We start from the raw sequence: 21,453 nt of genomic DNA on the forward strand, positions 1-21,453 counted from the left end.
TTAAACACACTAAATTCATGTAGAAATCTTAAATTGAATGTGAAAATCTGCCATTCAGGGAGCAAATACAGGTGAGCCTCTTTCTGCTTAATTTACTCCACTTTTAAATAAAACATGGCCGCCTATAGTGTAACACCCAATGAGGCACCTGGGCGTTTCCCAATGCAAGGAAAATGTTTCAGGCGACTTAAGTCGGATAATTTAAGAAAGTACAAAATAAACAGAAAAACAAAAGTCAGAGGTGCAAATTAAAGTTCTGTCAGTGCAGGTAGATTCTGAATCCTCAACTAGATGTGAGCAAACTCTGAGTGAATCTTAAAAGTTTGCTGCAAAATGCAATAAAACCCCCACAACATCCACACTTTGATGAGTTACTGTGAATCGGGGAACGTTTGAATGTCGTAAAACTCTGGGAGTTCAGTTCAAATCGGTTTTGCAGATTTTTGCAGGATGGACATGATCCTCACAGACTAACTGGAGGAGACACTGGTATTTTTTTATGTCATTTAAATGTCATAGCCCTGAGCCTTACATCTCACCTCAGTTTCAAGCCGCTTCTCCTGAGGGAGAATACCACAGGAAGTTGTATTAGATTTGATTATGTGCTCACTTCTGCAAAGAAAAGCCACAGCACAAAATAATCTTCATCTGTGGTCTTTGGAATGTCTTCTAATGCATATAATGGTTTTCTTTATTGACGGTCTGCGGAAATCTGCCTCGAAAAAGTATTCACACAATTAGAACTTTACATTTTGTCAGATTACACTCAAAAATGTATTTTATTAAGATTTTATGATGTAGGATGACAAAGTAAAAGCACGGTGGGGGCAGCATCATGCTGTGAGGAAGCAAGTCAAAGTTGATCTCAAGATAAAGAAGAATTGGGCGATCACGACTCTGAACATCCAGCCAGGGCGACAAGACAAAGGTTTGGATTAATGGATAGTCATGTCGGAACGGCCAAGTCAACATCTGGATCAAATCCAAGTAAAACCTCAAGTCTGACATCATTGATGGGATGTAAGGTTTGTTAGCTCCTGACTCTCATGATAAATGGAAGGAAGAAAAAAAAAAAACTCTCCTGAGCTATTTATGGAAGAATAGAACAGCATAGAATAGGCACTTTATCGTCAAACAGAACATACACTAGCTGGTGCACATTTGAATGAAGCTTTACTGTAAAAGGTCACCATCGGACTTGTGCAAAACAAAATTAAAACAAACCAATAAAGTAAAATATAATACAAAATAGAGCAACATTTTTTAATAATATTTAGAGGTGGACTTGGGATGATTTTTCTTTCCCCTAAAAAACTTTTCATATATATATATATATATATATATATATATATATATATAAATATTAATGTTTTTAAATTAAAGAAAAATCTTCTGTCAAGACTTTTTTTCACAGAACTCTAAGGCACAATGCGATGCGCGCCTTCATGCGTGCACGCGCGCAGAGTGCGTCAGCTCGCGAGCTGACGGTCAGTCCGGTGCAGACCCTCGCGGCGCACAGTCAGACCTCCGCTCGGTTCCGATGCTTCAACAGGTCGTCCTCCGCGCGAGGCTCCGAGTCGCTGAACTCCGCTCGGTTCGGTTCTGGACTCTGGAAGTGACCGGACCTGAAGAGTCTCCCGTCCCGACGAGGACCGACCGACATGCGGTGTCAGTTTGAGATGTTTCCTCCACCTGGCGGGAGTCGAGCGGCTGCAGCGGATCCAGATGTTTCTCCTCGCCGGACCGGAGAGCTTCACTAGGAAGAGACGCGGAGCCGCAGAACCCTGGAGCCTCCACCTGCCGCATCACACCTGGTGAGATCTGATCTCTTCCTCTGCGGTCTCCACAATCTAGATCCACCCACGGGCACATCGGAGGGATATTAACATACAGGGCTGGGTGATGATGATGATGATGACTGCCCACTCTTCATCATGAGACTGGCACACCTGCGCTTAAAGCCTCATTAGTTCTATTGTCACATGTAGTTTTGATTTCTACCTGTTTCCCTTGTATTGCTTCAATTACATAACCATGTACTACAAATGTCTGAAATATGATTTAGTGAACGATTGATATGAAGTTAACATACAGATTCTCTGTTTTGCCTCAAGAAAAAAGTCATTATTCCGTGTCGAAGGCTTTACATTCAACAATAACCTAAAATAACAAGTGGAATGAGAAGTGACGTGGTTCAATTTTGGGATTTTCACTGTCGAGTTCAGAGTAAAAAAAAAAGTTCATCCACTCGTGAAATACCAGTTTATACCACAAGGTGGTGCAGTGAGTCAGAGCAGAAGCTTTTCTTACTAGATGGAGGACAGCATAGGAGAGTATTTACATGTAACTTGTCCTTTTAACATCTTTTTTAATGATTAAATTGCACATAAAATATAAATTTTTTTTTACAATATTATTAAATTTCGAGACATTTTGAAGAACTTGCTGTTAGATTTTTTTTTGCACTTTTTATAGTATTGAAAAACTTTAAAATAGCTTTGGATTATATATATATTCTTTAAAGCATATTCGTTGGTTCTTTAGTCATTAAAATCCACGAAGAGTGGTGCTTAAATTTCATATATTGTTAAAGACCAGTAAAAAGAAAAACCGATCAAAATGTCAAATCTCATATCTTGAGCATTCGCCCTCCACTCTTACTTGGAAATCACAGAGATATTTTCAATATGTATCTCAATGTTTTCCTTTTCCAAAACGTAAACACATGAAATATGAATATTTCAAACGTTAAAACACATTAAATATTCATGTTTCCTGCTCGTCAGACTCAGTTTTAGAGCTCCAGATGGCATCATTTCTGTATATAATGGACATCACTGATATTTGTCTTCACGTTCACCAAAACACTGATGACGGCTGCCTGCAAGACGCAGCTTCGTCCACCACGGGGGATGAAGCAGTTCAGCGTCTTTACTGCCGCGGGAAACTGCGAATATGGACGTTGGATTGAAGTGAACCGCCCACCTCGGGGTGCCGCCTTCCATCTAGATGAACTTCACGTTGAAAGTAGCCTGATGTGACGTTTTCAATTCAACTTGAAGGAAGCCGTGACGTGTCTCCGTCTCTGAATGCGGTGCAATTCTGAAGCAAAGGCACAAGAATTGTAGAAAAATAATAGTAAAATTTAATGCACTTTGACATTATATTTTATTAGGAGCACACTGTTGGTATCGGACAGGCTATTACCTATTTTATTTTATAGATTCCACGATCGGGGTAGAAAGCAGCATCAGGTAGCTGCTATAAATATGGCACAGACAGTGAATCCACGGCCAACGCCGCCATTAAATTCACCCGTGTCATTTTTTATTTGTGGGAAAGTCAAAGTTCATTCATAAAGCAGATTTAAAAAAGTGTCTCATACTAAAACAAAGTGCCCTTCAGGTTATTCAGTGAGAGAGTTTGAGTGGGGTGTGACAGTAAATAATGTCTTTAGCTTGTATATCTTTATTTATGTATTGTAGAAAAAGCTAAAAGCCACCAGGAGTGATTTGATGGATAAAACCACTTTCACCCTGGAACTTTAAATCTACATGTTGTCTTTACGCCGTTGTGCTTATTATTAGTTTTTTTTCCTTCCAACAATTGTTTCCCTGAAGCAGAACTTTTTGTTATCGGTACTTTTTACTGCGTGTAATTTGACGTGAACATGAACTTATGGCCATGAGAATAAGACACAGACCAAACAGCTGAGATAAACTACCAAGAGAAAGCAGACAAACAGCTCCTATGAAAAAAGGAAAACAACAATAACCCCCCACCCCCCCTCCCCCCCATGTAATTCAAAAACAATAACAATGGCGGACGAGCTGCAAGAGCTGCTAATGCTATTTGTTTTAATGAGACGAGATGTATTTCTGTGGGAGAGTTACAGCACCACTTAGAGGCCTGGCGGGTATACTGCATCTTTTTGATCCGTGTTCATAGTGACGTGGAGATCTTTTAAGAACGACGGAGTGGGGGAAAAAGATCGTTTTTGCTCGTGTGGACAGGACTGTACTTCAGTTGCTCTTACTCTGGTCAACAAGAGTTTAGTGGAATCGTAACAATGGGCACATGTTTGAACACCAGGTCCACTTTTGGTTACGTCAGATCGACTTCCTCTACCGAGTTTCGCTCAGAGGAGTGCAACAACACAACATTTTCCCCAATTAATATTCCACAAACTCTCTGATCTAATCAAAATAACGATTGAATGAGTGTTTGTTGTCGATGGCACGGATTTAAAAGGCTTAACGGGATCGTTTATTTTTCCCTTGAAACTTCCACTACTTCTGCAGATTCTTTTTTTTTCTTTTTTTTGCCGTACGTCACCAATACTTGGCGTGTTGTCAATACAGACTTCCTGAGCAATCAGGGAGTCACTTTAATTCTCCCATGGATAAAGTTTGACTCTCTGCCATTGCAAACAGAGGCTCCATCCAGCAGCTCTGTTGGGGTTAAAGACGATCACACACGGAGAGAGTCAGTTGGAGGTGTATCGGCACGAGGAAGACGAACAACTCAAGATGAATGACTACAAGAGGAGGCAGTGAAAGCAGTGCGACGTGGTGTGATGCACAGACCACAGGCTGCAGTATAACTCCTGACCACCGTCATATCTGTCAGTTGCCTGGTAATTACTTTTGACTGGTGCTCTTCCCTGACAAACTCGGGCACTCTTTTATAATCTCCTTACGGCTTGGCTTTGGGGCCGGAGCCCAGACGCTGGGCACCAGTTGGACGGAGAGCTGTGGCTCTTTGTGTGCAACGGACCTCATTCATTGGTGAAAGGGCCGGCTCAGCGCTCCACCAACATTAGCAGGAAGGCAGTAAAAAAAAAAAGAAAGAAAAAAAGCCTTCTCCTGTTTGTGATGCCAGTGGCTTTACGTCCGAGTTTCAGCCGAGGAGGTAAAAGTGGAGGCCGGGCGCGGCCGAGGGCGCTTGAGGTCGTCTTGTGGTAGTCTTGGACTTATTCAAGTGAATAGCAGGATGTTCCAGGGACCTGACAGCCCCGTCAAGGTGGCCTTCTAACAAACCCACAACAGGGGGCCGACCGAGGCTCATCGACTCTCCAACAACACGATATCTGGGATTGTTTTACTGGACATGTTTTGCCACCCATCACTACTCAAAGGTTTTATGTATATCACCCCGGGATGTTCATTTCGCGTCGATGAACCTGGTAATCGTCTTCAAAGGCTCTCAGGAGGCTTCGTAATGGTCATGGCAAGTCTAAAGAGTAAAGACTTGATTCTCATGGCGTCTCTAAGGGGCCTTTCACGTTGGGATAGTCCGGGACTCGGTTCACAATGAGGGGAGCCGAGAATTTTCACACCTTCATTTGGTTCGGGTGGTGTTCACATTCAGTTTAGAGACCGGACCAAACCGCCTGGAAAACATCACGCAATTACACCAGCTGCTGGTTTGGGGGCGCTGTCGCCGGAAACAAACACTGACCAGAGAGGAAGTAAAGAAGAAACACGGCTCATTGATTGATAGGGACCGAAGTCCCGGCGCTTTAGTCCGTGGTGGCTAGGCTAGTTAGCTTGTGGCTAATGGGTAGCCACAAACAACTGCGATATATAGTCTTCCTCACTACTTATTCCTCACTGCTCCTTGTTTGCCCGTGAGATTTTTGTGCAACTCTTTCTCTTTCTGCGTCTAATGCTTCTGATTCGCGCGGCCAGCTTTGTTTGTTTACTACCCAGAATGCATTGCGCACTACGTCACGTTCTCTCTCCCCGCCTACTAGAAAGATCGTTTCTAAACGAACCAAGACCCATATTTTCAAGGGGACCAGAGATCCCTCGTTGGCGCCGGTTCAGAGTTGTTGGGAGTGTCGGCGTCGCCCAAACGAAACGGATTGCGTTTTAGTTTTTACCCAAATACGCCTTCAGTTTGTGTGCGATTTGTAGACGATCAACTAAGGATAACACCATGCACACAGGAAACGATGTTCTTATATGGCTAATTTACACCAAAACGATAGTTGGATGTTTTTGTTGGAGGAAGTTATCAAACATATCGGAGCGTTCTGGCTAACAGATCAAAAAAGTCAAAGATATGGAAACGACAGCAATGTAAAACATTGAGAACAAGGCCTAAGAAGATGTACAACGCAGGAAGTACCTCATAAAGTCTGGGAATGCGAGCCACAGAGAGCCGTCGGAGGAAACGTCTCGCCACAAAACTTCAGCGTCTCTACTAAAAACTCGGCCGACATTCACCCCCTTAAAGGAGACATATCATGCTTTTAAATCCTTCCTTTTTACATATAAATCATACAGTTGTGGTCTATACAACGCGAAACTGCAATGCTTGGGTCTGAATTCCTCATTATTAGAGCTCCACAGGCCCCTTTTCAACCCCTTTTCTGATGTGCTTCTGAGAGCAACTCGTTTTGGGGCGGTCTCTTCAAATGCAAATGAGACACTTCATACCCCGCCTCCTCTCCAGGTTGCAGAGGTGACACTCGGTTCAACGTCACCCTGTTCGGCCATCTTTGTAGTTTGATAGAACAGATACAATTATCTAGCGGCGCAGAAACTTTATATTCACACATTATTTACAAAATGTCAACAACGGAAGATTTGTCCATCCAGCCATACATGTTGGAGCCAGAGTCGGACCCGGCGGAGCGAGATGAAAATGACGATGATGCACCTACAGAACAACGTCTTCATATGGATGTAACGCAATGGTGTGTTACTATATTTACACTAACTTCTCCATCCATGCCCACTACTACAATACTGCCTGTATTACAACGACTATTTAACACAGAAGTTACATTATAATCTAAAACGAGCACACAGCGCTAACATATGAAGACGGTGCAACTGCTAATGCTAACAAAACAATGACAGGGACGTCTTATCATCACACTTTTTAGCGTTATATACAGCTTACCGAAGTGCTCTGTTCGTCGTCTCCATAGATAGAAGGAACTGACCGCTCAATCAGACGAAGTCTTTCGGCAAATCCTTCTTTATACTGGCGGAGGTTGCTGAAGCAGTCATCCTTAAAGTGCTTCGCGCACACAAAAATGACCTTACCCACAGATGTGGGTACATTTCTGTGAAAAATAAAACTCAACCAGGCACTTCGAAAAGGTTCTGATGCTGGGAGACGGTGTAACGAAGCTTGTGGGTTACTACATCCAACAACCGAACATTTCGACTTATCCTCTCGTAACTTCGGTTGGACTACAAAATCGCAGCGAGAAACAAAAATGGCGGATTGCTCGAAATGTCGATGTCCTAATTTGGCAGTTCCGCTGAGAATACTGTGACGTCATTGTTCAAAAAACGTAATAGAGAATAGAAAAATCGAAACCGATCGCAAAATATGACCAAAACAGAATATAAAGATATCAACGGAGCACCTGAAGAGACTACTTTGAACTTTTCTGTACTTCTAAACACTCTAAATATACAACAAAATGCATTTAAGGGCTAAAAAAGTGGATTTAGCATGATATGTCCCCTTTAAGTTGTTTTTACCGTGTGAGTCTCTCCTCTCACAGCCAATATCGTCCTGATTGGAGCTTCAGGCTGAAAGGCAGAGTGTGATTATGCTTCCGTCTAAGAACCTCGCTTAGTATTCTGTGTGTGTGTGTTCGGAGGTTGTGGGCGCTATAGCGCAAGTTCTCCTGGACGTGTGTGTCACTATGGATACCGAAGGTGTGGAAGAGGATGGTACGCAGCCTTGTAGAGTTAAGTTTGTTGTTACTGTTCGTATAGCCGAGTCGTTTTTTTCCCTCATTCTGTAGAGGAGATGATGCATGAATAATATATACGCAAGAAAAGCCATATTGACGTGTTGCTCGTTGTCTTTGAGCGCCGAAGTCGCCTCTCGAGGGGTTTCAGAAACTCACGGAGCCTGAAAGCCTCCAGTTCAGCCGGTGTAGTGATGAAGGACTAAGTTATCGTCGCAATTCAAGTTTAAACGTGCATCTCAATAAGAATCCAGCTTGTTGAATGATCTGAATCAACATAATAGTTTCAGTATTGTCATTATTAAGCCGTACAGTTCATTGTGTGGAGTTGTCCCTTCTTCATTAATATATCTTGACATTTTAATCTCTGCAAGCTTTATTCACAACACCAAACCCATTCGATATAAAGTCTGTGATTTGATGTGAGATTTGCAGTTGTTTATAACAAAAAAATTTTCTTTCTTTTTTTCTTTTGTCTTTTCCGAAAGTCGTCCTCATTAGTATAGAGAACTGACAAGCTTGCAGAGTAACTGTGAGCGTTACCATGGATTCCGATTTTTCTACTTCAGTGTTTGGTGTTTGTATTGCTTCAGAAAAGACGCAGTGCCACATGTTTTGTCACATATTTATTTATTACCTTCCACTGAAAGGTTCGGCCTTCAACAGCTGCAAAGTAGGAGCTTTTTCTTTTTTTTTTTTTACCAAAATAAATGCAGTAGTAAAACTTAACAGGGATAAAATACAATGGATTTTTTTAAGTGCTGCTCCTGACATCTATGCACTTTAATACAGCTACTCACCACCCGTTCATTTAAATCTGGAGTTTTAATTAATTTAATCTCGAAAAATACTGTCCATGTGTTCAAATATAGACTTGTTTCTTTTAAATATTCTCAACAAAGGTGTAAGACAAAGTCATCCACAAAACATTATCCCGTTCTTTCCTGTATCTCGGTGTGTTCTCCGTGTGTGACTGCTGGAACGACGGCTTCATTTCTGTCGGCTTTGTTTGGTAAGTCCCTGCAGGCCTCTGTATTGGAAGTATGCTGTGGACAGCATGCACAGAAGTGAATAAAAAATCTGTCCCGAGTTCACGGTCCTCCGCTTAGGAAAGCCAACGATTCATCTTGTATCCTGGTTCCTGATTAGAGAGAGCAGTTGGACTGCACCTGATGTTCTCGGAGGGAACATCTTTGGTTCCAAATGCCGCCGCCGCCGCCTGACGCAGGAATCGAAGTGCAGCAATAAGAGCTTCCTCAAGCTAAGAAAAGGGCACGTATTCAGTTTCAGTTTATTCAGAGTAAACAGCGGAAGTCTGAGGAATGATTCGTAGTTCTGTTGGTCAGAGGAAAACAAAGACCGAAAATATGTCGCAGTGCTGTTTTGTGGGCAGGTGACATCTGGGAACTGCAGCGCGCGACGACCACATCAATTAGCGTTTCTCAGCAAAGACGGAGAGAAAGAGAAGAGACTCTTCTCTTCTCACAAAATCACCACCTTCGAAATGCTGGCAGGGAAAGCTTTTATCACGACTCATCGGAGGAGACCGTTGTGACGTTGGCGAGCCACGCCCGTCCTCTGCACTTCACTGCTACATGCTAATCAGGAGTTTGCATGTTCTGTCTGGCTACTCCAGCGACAATTTACAAACTTTTTAGTCTGTTTAGAAAACTATAAACTTACTGTTTTTACCTTCGCCAGCGAAAGTTGGCCAAGAAGGTTATGCTTTCGTCTGCATGTATTTATTTATTGTTTTGTGTGTGTGTGTGTGTGTGTGTGTGTGTGTGTGTGTGTGTGTGTGTGTGTGTGTGTGTGTGTGTGTGTGTGTGTGTGTGTGTGTGTGTGTGTGTGTGTGTGTGTGTGTGTGTGTGTGTGTGTGCATTTGAACAACTTTTCTCAAAAACTACTCACTTGAGTTACAGGGATGATTTGTCTTCTTCTTCTTCTTCTTCTTCTTCTTTTTCTTCTTCTTCATCTTCTTCTTCTTCCTCCTAATGCTACCTAGTTAGCATTGACCGCTATCATGCCAACAATGCTAACCCATTACACTTGGCGAAGGTCTGCGCTCTACCGAGTGTAGTTCTAGTTGCGAATGTGTTTGTGGGTGATTTTATAAGGTGAGTTTCTCATCTGCGAGGATAAGATCCGCCCCCAGCCAGATAAAGCTGGTGAGGAAGGAGGAGGATGATGAATGCACGGAGGAAGGTTTTCTCATTCGACGTCGACAAAACGGTGCATCCTTCATGTTGTCTCCAGACTTCTAATTGCTCCTAATTGCCACAAGCCGCCCCTCGCTCTGTACATTTGCGGCTCCGCAGTCGTTCTGCTCAGCGAAATGCCGCAAACGGCAAAAAGCAACTTTGTGTGCCCTTGTCTGTGTCAGTGAGTCATTTGTTGACGTTATTGAAAGCGATGGTCTCACCAGCCTCCAAGGCAGTCGTCTGGCTGCACACATTCATCAAACTGTGGTGTGTGTGTGTGTGTGTGTGTGTGTGTGTGTGTGTGTGTGTGTGTGTGTGTGTGTGTGTGTGTGTGTGTGTGTGTGTGTGTGTGTGTGTGTGTGTGTGTGTGTGTGTGTGTGTGTGTGTGTGTGTGGTTAGATAATAGCATGCATCAAATCATATTTTCATCCAAGACGTCGGAGCTCAGTGGGCTATTTGTAGAAAAACATAATTCCTGTTGATTTACCTTTACAGTAAATCATAAACAGGATGTATCCTGATTACTTTTATTGATCAGACAGTAGATTAAAAAGGCGATGTCAGCGGCTGATGTGGATGGTTGGGATCTATGGGACATTATTTCACAGTTTGGGGGATTTATTCGTAAACGGGTAGCCGTTAACTTCCCAAAATCTAACCGATCGGTCCTTGGACGATGACAAATCATCCCTGAAAATTTCATGCAATTCAGGATCAGTAGTTTTTGCGATAAGTTGGTAAAATGCATACAAACCAATAAATAAATACACGCAGATGAAAATAAAACTTTCTCTGCCAACTTTTGTTGGCGAAGGTAATTTAGTCACTCAGTCACAGTTACATGTGCAATTTTAGTGTCCAGCTTTGTACTTTACTGTTACAGTTTCGTTAAACTCCTGTTTAATGAATGAATTTAATGTTAAAGAGCCTCTCACTGATCCCAAACTTTTTTTTTTTTTTTTTTTTCCAACTTACGCTTTAAGTAGAATTGTGGCTCCACTTTGTCTAAATGAATAAAAAGAAATTCTAATAAGTCACTGTCTCCAGTGGTTTAGAAGATGGTCAGATAGAAGACGTAGATGTCTCAACAGACTGAGGATAAAATGGAGTGTTCTCCTTTTTTTTTTAATAAAGACTGGCGACACTCTGGTCATTTAAATTGCTGCGTGTGACAGTGAAATGGGGATAACTCTTGACGCTCAGCCTGCCAGACTGAAGCTCCACGAGATCAAAGCTCAAGAACGATTCACATCCGCCTGTGCGCTCACAAAAACTTCATTCTGGGAATCTTGGGTGCTGATGGGTGCCGTGTGGCGAACGGGAGCAAACAAACACATGCAAACATCCTGTGATTTGGAGGAAACGCGTTTATATGCACATCGTTTGTACACTGTTGGAGCCGATCGTGTTGTATTTGTTGTTTTACACCAATATTTTTTTTCTCACAGATAAATAGAAAGGCTTTTTGTTTTTATTGAGTCTCTCAACCACTCAGATGTTGAGTCGGGAGGACGCGCAGGCCGATTATGTAACGTTGGCGAAGCGTAATACTGGTGGAGATATGACTGGTGATGAGGGGGGTGACAGAAATGCCACCAGCACAAGATTTACAACTTGCTGTTGTTGCCATGGTTACGTCTAAAAGAGCTGCATTGGCATTAGAAATGCCGCAGGGAAATAAGTTAGGAAATCGATCGCAGCCCCCACCCCAGTACAGCCAGCCTGGTGGCAACCACCTTTAACCATTAGAGGCGTACCTCTACCCATTAGTGGCCAGGACTAAGAAACATCCTCTCCTTCATCTCATTTATTTATTTTGTTTTACGTTAACAGCTCAACTCAGGACGGTTTCCCAAACTGTCATGATGTTTACAAACAGTATTGTTTACAGCATGAAATTTCACATTTATTTTGGCTTCCTGGTGACTAACCGGATCCAATCTGCTCCAGTTGGCCTCCTGTTACAGTGAATTACACGATTTGTCATGATCAATGAAGGTTTTCGGTAAGGAGGTGATCAATACGAATTACAAACTATAGTTTGTCAATCTGTATAGATTTTTCAACTGGCCATTGCTACCCGATGTATTCTTATATGCATTCTCTACATGTTTCAAACAAGAGTTTATCCCAAAAAATCATCCGGATTTGAATTTGTGTTTCTGATGTAACACCAAAAACAACTTTATCAAACACAATAAAGTCAACCACTTCCAACCATGCTCTGGACTTTGTATGCACATTATTTACCTGTAAATTTGGACATTTGGACTCCAAAAGTTAGGGATTATTCTTGGAAGAGACCAAAAAAAAAAAAAAAAAGGAAAATGAGGAGTTAGAATTCAACCAAATGGGGAAAAACACACAATCAAACCCGCTGGATGTAGTTAAATAGCATCAGTAGATGCAGGTCCCTCAGTAAGCAGAGGCTGCGGTTGCATGAGGATGAAGGCGGCCGGAGGGTTTCAGAACAAAAGCCCAGGAACTCTGCAGACCACTGGGAGAGACGAGCTGCTGCCAGCCGGGCAGAGATGAAGTACAGACTTACTTTAGCTGCCAAGTGAGTGCCACCAGTTACGTGTTCATTACGTCCAGAGGCACAAAGCATCAGCAATATTTCTCTGCTGTCAGTGACGCTGTGGTGGATGTGAAATGTTGACTTTTGCTGGGTGTGTTTGCTCCTCCATGGATCTGATAGGAAATGTCCAAAAACATTAAAACTCGAGTGTTTGAAAGCCCACACTTGCTTTTATCTAAACGTGTTTATCTCATGATTTTTGTCCAACGTAGAGAAACGTTGGACAAAATGTGATTTATTTTGTCATTAAAAAAAAAAATGTCACAGGGTTTTTGCTGTGTCAGCATTATGCTTCTGTAAACTGACTTTTTACTTTAAATTGAAACTATTTATTGGGAGTCAACTGTGTTTTTCTTTTTAAAATAGATTGTGCTTTCGGAAACTCTTATCATTTCCATGTTTGTTTGCTTGAGTTCATGCTGAGGCTCCACAAGCAGATAATCTAATAATCTAATTTGATAACATGGTGTTAAAAATAGTAAAAAAAAAAAAAAAAAAAAAAAATGCAACAACAGAGACGATCAGTGATCAGGTCAAAAAAAGAGGAGCAACAGTAGAGGTTCTGAAAATATCCTACAATAAAGTGAATGAATGAAAGTTGTGGAGGGCGGCTGAGGAAAATCCTCCGATCACAGTAAGAACAGCATCATAATTAACAACGCCAACATTGTCAGACTTTGTCAACAATACTGAATGACATCATTGATTGTGTGTATTATTACTGCTCGTCTGTCCTCCGTCTCTTTAGTCATCGCCATCAGTGCGTTACTTGAGTAAACTGGCACATCTTGATGAGTTTTGGTGGATAAAATTCAGCATATTAACTTGTTTTGATTGTGTGACGACGTTTCCTTCACCTGACAGCGTCTGACTCTCGTTACTGTACTCCCATCCTCGGACGCCCCGTTATCGTTTAGTGACTCACGTTTCCTCTGAGAATGAGATGAAGGTGGCAGAAATTTGAGGGTGATCTATTAGATTAAAACTCCATTGTCATCATTATCACGTGTCTGCTGGTGTCACAGTCCGTGTTCAGTTTTCACTCTTTGCTTAATTGCCCTCTCTTTCAGAACGGCCTGGACACCTGTGATCCACATCTCAGCTCTCAACCAGCACATTTTATTTAATAAATTGTACATTTACACGGTCAAATTTCAAAATTTTAAATAATATGGTCACAAGCACGAGCAAACAATAGTTCTATTGTTTAGGATAAACGCTCTTCTGATTTTAGATGCAGGTTTACATCCTTATTAAACACGAAACATTAAGATTCTCAGGTGTTTTAAATACTTGCTAATTCAGTCAGATATTCAAAATATCATGTTAATATTAATTTTGAAGGATCACATGTGCCAGCAGATTTATTGTGTTTAGTGTCAGAAGCTCTTTTGCTTTTATTTCAAGGAAAATATCAATGTTTTGTGGGCGATGCCATAAAAAGGCTGAAACAAAATCGATATAGATTCTAAAATGTGACTAGTCGTTTGAGAATATTCAATTTGGTAATATGACGACGAAGCTGGCGCCAAATTACAGGCATTCCACGTTGCATATCAGCGAGGCACGTTTGCTAAAAGAGACGCTTCAACAAAGTTTGGTCGCAGGCCAGTCGGAACAAAAACGGGTAAACCGACCCTGCATTCAATTTTTGATGTGCAGGAATCCAATCCGCACCGTTTATACCACGTCGCATAAGAATAGTGTCGTTCAGGAGACTGTTTCTGATAAGATACGCTGCTGTTGAATTTTTAAAATGTAACTCTATGAAGGGGTGAACTTCGCCGCGACCTCTCGGCACCTCATACCGACTGTAACGCGTTCAGGCCCCATCGATTCAGGCTCTGCTGACTCGGCGCAAACTGAACCGGCCGAGCGTCATCACTTATTCATTCACCGTTTGGTTCTTGCATTCATCTGTTCCTGTCGCCTCATCTGGCGGCTGGAAACCGAGATGCAGAAAATACGTTAAATGCATGTATTTCATGAATTGTAGATTGTTTTTTTTGTTTTTTGGGGTTTCCAGCAGTTTTATTGGTCCGTATTTGTATAGATTGATTCTTGAATCCAGAAGTAACATCAAGCTGTTCATTCATGTCTGCAGACTTTATTGTTTTTGGTCATTTTTCACTGATTTATGTACTTTGTGCTTCTAACTTCTGGCCTGTTTGTTTGGAAACACGATCGGCTTTCTATTGCAGCAGGGCTCCATCTGATTCTCCTTAATATTTTACCACGCAGAGCATGAATGCTCAGTACAGTATATCATTTATGACGGTCAGTCAATTTTCAACATGTGTGTCGCAAATGTTGGAAATCGGCACAACGATAAATTTGCAATACACTGAGTCGTCCCTGCATGAAAGTTGAGGTGACTGACTGGCTCAGTGTGTGCATGCATCTGAGCGTGGATTCACACATGCAGCACATACTGTATGTGGGCAAGTGTGTCCATAAATATGCATGTAAATGTGTATGTTTACCTCCGTTTTTAATGTGAAGCACTTTGGATTACATGTCTGAAAGCGGCTTTGTTGTATATTTAGCTGAGTTCCAGTTTCATTCATTGACTGCATTACTCTGAGTGTAAATCCTGATTTATGTCAGTCTCCTGGCTGATTAAGGGTTAAAAGTTTGGGCTCGTTTGACCTTTGAGGAATGCTCAGTACATCCAGCCATGCTTTTTTTTTTTTTTTTTTTTCCTCTTTTCTTACTGGTCCTTTTAGGAAAACCAGAGAGAGGCAGAGCATTCCAAAAGGGCAGACTAGGAGAGAGAGAGAGAAACCGATACGACACTTGAGGTTTCAACGTGTGGCGTTCTGGTGGCGCTAAACGGTTTTGTGATGTATTATTATGGAGCCATTCTCAAGATGACGGGACGCCAAAGCAAAGAAATGTAGCTGGAGGATTTTACACGGGGAGGCCAGCAGGTTCTCTGTAATACTGGAGTTCACAGAAAAGAAGTGACATTCAGACACTCGTTTTTTTTCGAGGAAGTGGTGTCAGACACAGAGAGCTGCATGAGCGTTAAGCTTTAACTTCATGCTATTAATATCAGACACAGAGAAAATGGGCCGGGCTTTTCAACTATAACTACAGTATCAAGAAAAAATGTGAGGATGATATTTTAACTGTCACGGAAAAAAAGCTGAATCGCTGTTTTTATTACAAAATAGTGTTGGGAATAAATTGTTGTGACGTAATGCATAACTAATGTGAATTTACAAGTAATTCATCACTTTTTCGACATTACAAACATAAGTTACTTAAGTTGTATATTTCAAGATTTTGGAGTGTTTTCAACACTAGCATTAGATTATATTCACAGTTGCTCTGATGCATTATCCTCATTACATTCCAGTTTATCTTCATAAGACATACTTTTTGTTGGTAGTTTAACTAAATTATTTATTTGTGGCCTTTTCAGTTCATAAACGTGTTTCTGTAATAAATCAGTGAATTTCAGCAACATCTTCTCTCAATGAGCCGCCGGCCATAACTGATGAATAAGTCTGGAGTTACTTTTTAAAATGGATTAGTCGTTTCTTATTGTCTGTAAAGTAACTCCAGACTTACTAACTGTGATCAAGTAGTGATTTTCAGCTACTTCTTCTTTTTGTGTTCATGTATTTTGAGTGGGAGGAGTCTTCAGATGAATCATTGGGTCAGCTCCCCCCCCGTTTCTCTGATGTTACAATGCTGGAGGTGGATTTGCAGTTACACTGCACGATTGAGACGCACTAGTCGTCTCTGTTCCCGGTAAGGAGGAAGTATCATCATAAGGGAGGCTGCAGGGAGGCTTACCGGATTACAGTAACCGTTCATGCTGTAGGAGAGTTACGGTGCAATCTGCTGCCGTGCGTGGACAAATCTGACTTTGCTGTGTGGTTTACGACATGAGGTTCAGTTGTGAACTTAATGTAGATTAAAATAAATTATGTAACTCGGTTTTAAAGCAAGATGCATTTTGCTGACTGAAGAATGCGCAGAACTGAAGGATTGTGATAACGTTGCGTCATGCAAACAATTGAAGCTCCTCCCAGAGTTTCGAACATTCAAGTTAAAGTTTGTCTGAAGTTGACTGGAACAGATTTTCTCCTGACCTGAAAAAGCAGATTATGGAAAACCAGCTGTGTCAGCATTAATCCTTTTCAATTGTCCATTGCATTGTTGTATAATGTATTTTAGTATTCGGTATGAATTTTAGGAATTCAGGTGATGAATTTTAATGGTAATTGCTTATGTTACTATTCTTTTACTGTAGGCTATATTTGTAATACGTATTCTAATGTTGTGTTCCTGCCCGGGGACTGCAGACGGCTAAATCTGGTACAAAGCATCTTTTCTTTAAGATTAATGTTTTCTGTACATGGTCCCTGAAAAGTAAACAAGCTAAACTGTTGATGCTGCATCATGTCCCTTGCTTTGGGTTTGGAATAACATTTCATGTCTGAAAGGCTTCATCAGTTCAGAAAAAATAAAAAAAATAAAAAATTCACATTACTTGTGTTTTTCTTTTGTACCACAGAGGCTGATGAGAACCAGACCTGCCGATCTGAGAAGACGAACATTTGATCAGATTTGGAGAAGTTTAATCCCCCCCTCCAACCAAACATGAAGACCTGTGTGTGCTGCACGTCAGCGCCGACTCCTGAGTGCATGTTCAGTGTGAAATAGTGCCGGAGCGGAGTGTGACGGCGTACGCCATGTCTGATGAGGACGTGATGAACTGCACCATCAGCCACGAAATCCACCAGTACCTCTTCTCCTGCGTGTATATCCTCGTCCTGCTGGTGAGTGATCTCCAAAACCACAAGAAAACTGCTGAAGTGCCGTGACACTTCGACATGCTCTGCCAGTAGAAAATGGTTTGTTTCCATGTTGAGGTCAGCGTGGTGCAATGGCGCCAGTTACAAGTTCCGATGAATCTAGAATACGGACCGGGAGTCATACCACTACAGAGGCGCCATGTTTGTTTACAGGCGCCTGAGCAGAACAAACTATTTACAACGTTGGTTAGGTTTTGCAGAATAACCTGATTTGGACCTTGCGGTTCGAGGTGGACCCCGTTCTGAATCCGGCCTTCTTGATTCTAGGTGGGCATTCCCTCCAACCTGTACTCCCTGTATCACGCCGTGCTGCAGCTGAAGCAGAAGAACGAGCTGGGGGTTTATTTGATGAACCTGACTGTGTCCGACCTGTTGTACCTGGCGTCTTTACCTCTGTGGCTTCAGTACATCTTTCAGGTGACGTAGCAATGTCCAGACACAGGGAACCTGTCTGCAGTTTGCAGCAAACCCTTCCAATGAAAAATAGGCTGTCCTCTAAGAAAAATACATTTTCATTAATATTCAATGATTTGTCTTCGTCTGTGGATCCTCTTCTTCATGTTGCTCCGCTCTCATGCCATACGTGCGCTTGCTCCTTTTCAGGATGATGACTGGCGTCACAGAGAATGGTTGTGTCAGCTCTGCGGCTTCCTGCTCTACGAGAACATCTACATCAGCATCGGCTTTCTGTGCTGCATCAGCCTGGACCGCTACCTGGCCGTGGTCCATCCTCTGAGGTACATCTGTGACTCAACTCTCGAAAAAGATGGAGGCCATGCGCTAAACAGAAGAGATTACATTACATAAACTCGGAATTGGAGTTTTTTTTTTTTTAAATGGATTTACCTTACAATGTCTTCAGGTTCACCTCTCTCCGTTCGATGAGTGCGGCGTGGATTGTCAGCGCCATCATCTGGCTGAAGGAGGTCGCAGTAGGCGTGGTTTTCTTCCGACACAAAGAACTCAGCAGAGACCGTAAGAACCAGTCGGTGTGCTTCGAGCACTACCCCATGCAGCCGTGGGAATACCCCATCAACTACTACCGCTTCACCATTGGCTTCTTGTTCCCCTTGGCCATTCTGATGGTGCGGTACCTGTTCCACACGGTGTTCATCTCTCTTGTCGATATAAAAGTAGGTTTTGATTTGTCTGTATTCATTCTTCCGGTGTAGATCAGCTACCTGTGCGTCCTGCGTGCCGTGGGCCGAAGCGCAGGAACACAACCGGACCAGAAGATGAGGATCAGACAGTTGGTCGGCAGCACCATCCTTATCTTCCTCGTCTGCTTCTCGCCGTATCACATCTTCTTGTTAGTGCGCACCCTGCTGGAGCGGGAGTGCAACTTCATCGCAGGTACCGTTCAATCCAGAGCAGTTATCAAGCTTGGATATTGTCTGATTAGTGACAGATTGCAGAACAATTAATAATGAAAGAGCTTTAAGTTTGTCAGCTGTGTTTATCTTGCTTGTTCAATATAGACTCACAACACCACCTTGTGGCACAGAGTGGTATTACAAGAGCGGTGCATAGCTTTCATAAATTTTTTTTGTGTGTGTGTACACTAACATACTGTACATAAAGTCTGATTTATTAAAATCTTGTGTGAAATGTGCTAAATTGCGGGCTCATGCAAATAAATTGTGCTTTTGTTTTGCGTACATTTTGCAGGTCATCATCTAAGAGTGACATCATGTGCATTGTGTGAATTGTTGGCGTAATTGGATGGAAGTTATCAAACATATAAGAGTGTTCCAGAAAACAAGTTTAAATTCGAAGCAAAAAAACAAAAACAAAAACAATCGCAATGTGAAGAATTATCAGTCAAAAGGTAAAAAACATATTTTTGGTTTACAGCCATTTTCAACTACTACCACCTGTCGCTGTTGCTGACCACCCTGAACTGCGTGGCCGATCCCGCCCTCTACTGCTTCGTGAGTGAAAGCGCACGCCGCGGCCTCCACAGAGTCGTGGTCAGACCCATGGCCAGGATACTCTGCTGCTGCTGTCGCCGTGGCAACGCCAGTCCCGGAAACCCGGGCAACGACTCCCACGAGGTCGCCACGGACGAAAACAACGGCCACCCGACAGTGACGTTGCTCACACACACCAGCACGCTGAACAGCGCCAAAACGGACGGCGTGTGTGGAAACACGATCTTAATCACGCAAACTGACGAGAAAACTATCGTACCGCTCATTGTGCCAAACAGCAGACTCTATGACAAACAGGTGGACGTCGATGGGAAGTCCGGCTGTGTGACGGCCGCAGTAGGAAAGAGGCAGACGAAGGGGAGGACTGAGGAGACGGAGAAGTACGCCGGCCACAGTTACCGATCCGGACCCGTTCTGGTGGAGGCCACGGGGGAGCGCAGCAAAACTCAAAAACTGTGCTGAAGTAGAGCGAGAGAGACCGAGGCCCAACCCGCCGTGTTTACATTATTACTGTTTATTAGCATTTGATTGAAAAAAAAAAAAAAGAAGGTTTATTTTTTACTTTTTATCTTTGAGCTCCAAACTGACATTATGATTAGTATTAGGGTGACGAACCCTAAAAGAGACATGGCCGCCTGTGGGCCACATGCAGCCCGTTCCCTTATTTTGATGCACATGAGTTAATTTCCAAGTAAGTGCTGGTAGGGTAATGGTTATTTTAAACACACATGAACCAGCTGAATTTACACCAATACATGCAGGAATTTAAAGAGGTCATATTATGCCAAATTCACTTTATAATCGTTTTCCAACAGTAATATGCCCTCATCATACCTGGAAATGACGCCCCAAATCTTTCATCTCTCTCTCACTGGGTTGATTCAAGTTTTAAAAAGTGTGTTGCTCCAACCAGCCAATCAGAAATCAAACCCTATACAGTGTCATCGGGGGTTTAGCCAATCCCAGTCAAGGTAGGCCCTCCCTTTGACCCTCCCACAATCAGGAAGCTCTGCTCTGGCACATCGCACCACAAGAGGAAGTACTTCCTCCTCTTCCCAAAATGGGCATGTGTGGGCGGAGCCAGTCCAGCTCACACAGACACAGCAGATTCTGAATGCAGCTCCTGTGATCCAATATTGAAATGGCGGAAAAATCAAGGCAAAGCTGGATTTGGGGCAATAAACTCTGAATACAGCGTTTTTGGACTAACGAGACCATGTGAAAGTATTGAAAAGTTTTATAATATAACCTCTTTAAAATCAGAAATATACAATGATAACTGACAATGATAAACTGATGATAATAATAATATCATTTTTGCAGCCCTCACAATAATCAATGTTGCCCCTCTCTGCTCTCAATGGAAACTTTTTTTTTTTTTTTTTTTAATTTAAAAGACTATCATAGTGGGAGTGGGAATAACAACGGGTCTTGTGTTTCCAGTTGTGGGTGAACCTCGGCTGCAGGGTGAGTTTGAGGCAGACACCAGCAGAACCAAAGGTACAACAACAGATCCGGGCTGAAAGCCACACTCCTGCGCTCAGCCACACCGACGGCAGCTTCAGCGTTAGACAAGAGTTAATTTAATGTCAACACGATCATTAACTGACAGATAAAGGACTCGTTAATATCTAAACTGCTTTGTGGGGTGGATTTGATTTCTCCCCGTTGTTGCCTCTGACGCCGTTCTTAAAGGATTGAATCCTTCATCATCAACCAAACTGACTCTTTTTATCTCTGCTCGTTTCATGACTTTAACTCAAACTATCACCATTTCAAAAAGAAGCAAGAAAAGCATATGTTGTTTCGACAAAGTGTTGCTGTTCATTCATCAGTATTGGTGGGAAAAAAATGCGTTATTATGCCGAATGAAGCAGTTTAAAAGTCAGCCAATTACTTGATATTTTAATGTTGGTGACTGTGAATGCAGATTGTTTGATGTTTGCATTTTATAATTTCTTTGTGGGAGGTGGAAATAAGACCTGCTTTTATTGAATACGCTTGTTAACAGTCAAATATATTGAAAAGAAAACTGGTTAAGCTTTTGGGGGGGGGGGGTCTTCCAGTCTGGTAAAGAAGTCTGAATTTAAATTAAATTCAAAATGCTTTTCAGTATTTAATCATGACTCAAAGTTTGAGCAAGACAAATGTTGAGCGTAACACTAAAGGGTGAAGAATGGGCGACTGTAACACC

The 21,453-nt window shown here is 42.3% G+C and overlaps 1 protein-coding gene across 2 annotated transcripts; it reads left to right on the forward strand.

The window, feature by feature from the left end:
* The first annotated feature begins 1,439 nt into the window (after positions 1-1,439).
* gpr68 (G protein-coupled receptor 68) lies at positions 1,440-19,790 on the forward strand. Of its 2 annotated transcripts, none has more exons than XM_080480921.1 (7): positions 1,440-1,814; positions 17,028-17,292; positions 17,596-17,745; positions 17,932-18,065; positions 18,191-18,413; positions 18,501-18,681; positions 19,183-19,790. In XM_080480921.1, the coding sequence occupies exons 2-7, from the start codon at positions 17,206-17,208 to the stop codon at positions 19,719-19,721; spliced, it is 1,314 nt and encodes a 437-aa protein (XP_080337047.1). In that variant the 5' UTR covers positions 1,440-1,814; positions 17,028-17,205; the 3' UTR covers positions 19,722-19,790. The 2 variants fall into 2 exon arrangements, with proteins under 2 accessions (XP_080337047.1, XP_080337048.1); XM_080480922.1 differs by lacking the exon at positions 1,440-1,814 and adding an exon at positions 15,234-15,612.
* The last annotated feature ends 1,663 nt before the right edge of the window (positions 19,791-21,453 follow it).

This window comes from Lipophrys pholis (genome assembly GCF_963383615.2).
Source record: "Lipophrys pholis genome assembly, chromosome: 14".
Classification (NCBI taxonomy): Eukaryota; Metazoa; Chordata; class Actinopteri; order Blenniiformes; family Blenniidae; genus Lipophrys; species Lipophrys pholis.

Coding starts and splice junctions, on each gene's coding strand:
- gpr68 (XM_080480921.1), top strand. CDS start 17,206: ATGTCTGATGAGGACGTGATGAACTGCACCATCAGCCACGAAATCCAC. Junction 18,414..18,500: donor TCCCCTTGGCCATTCTGATG/GTGCGGTACCTG, acceptor CTTCCGGTGTAG/ATCAGCTACCTGTGCGTCCT. Junction 18,682..19,182: donor GGAGTGCAACTTCATCGCAG/GTACCGTTCAAT, acceptor TTTGGTTTACAG/CCATTTTCAACTACTACCAC.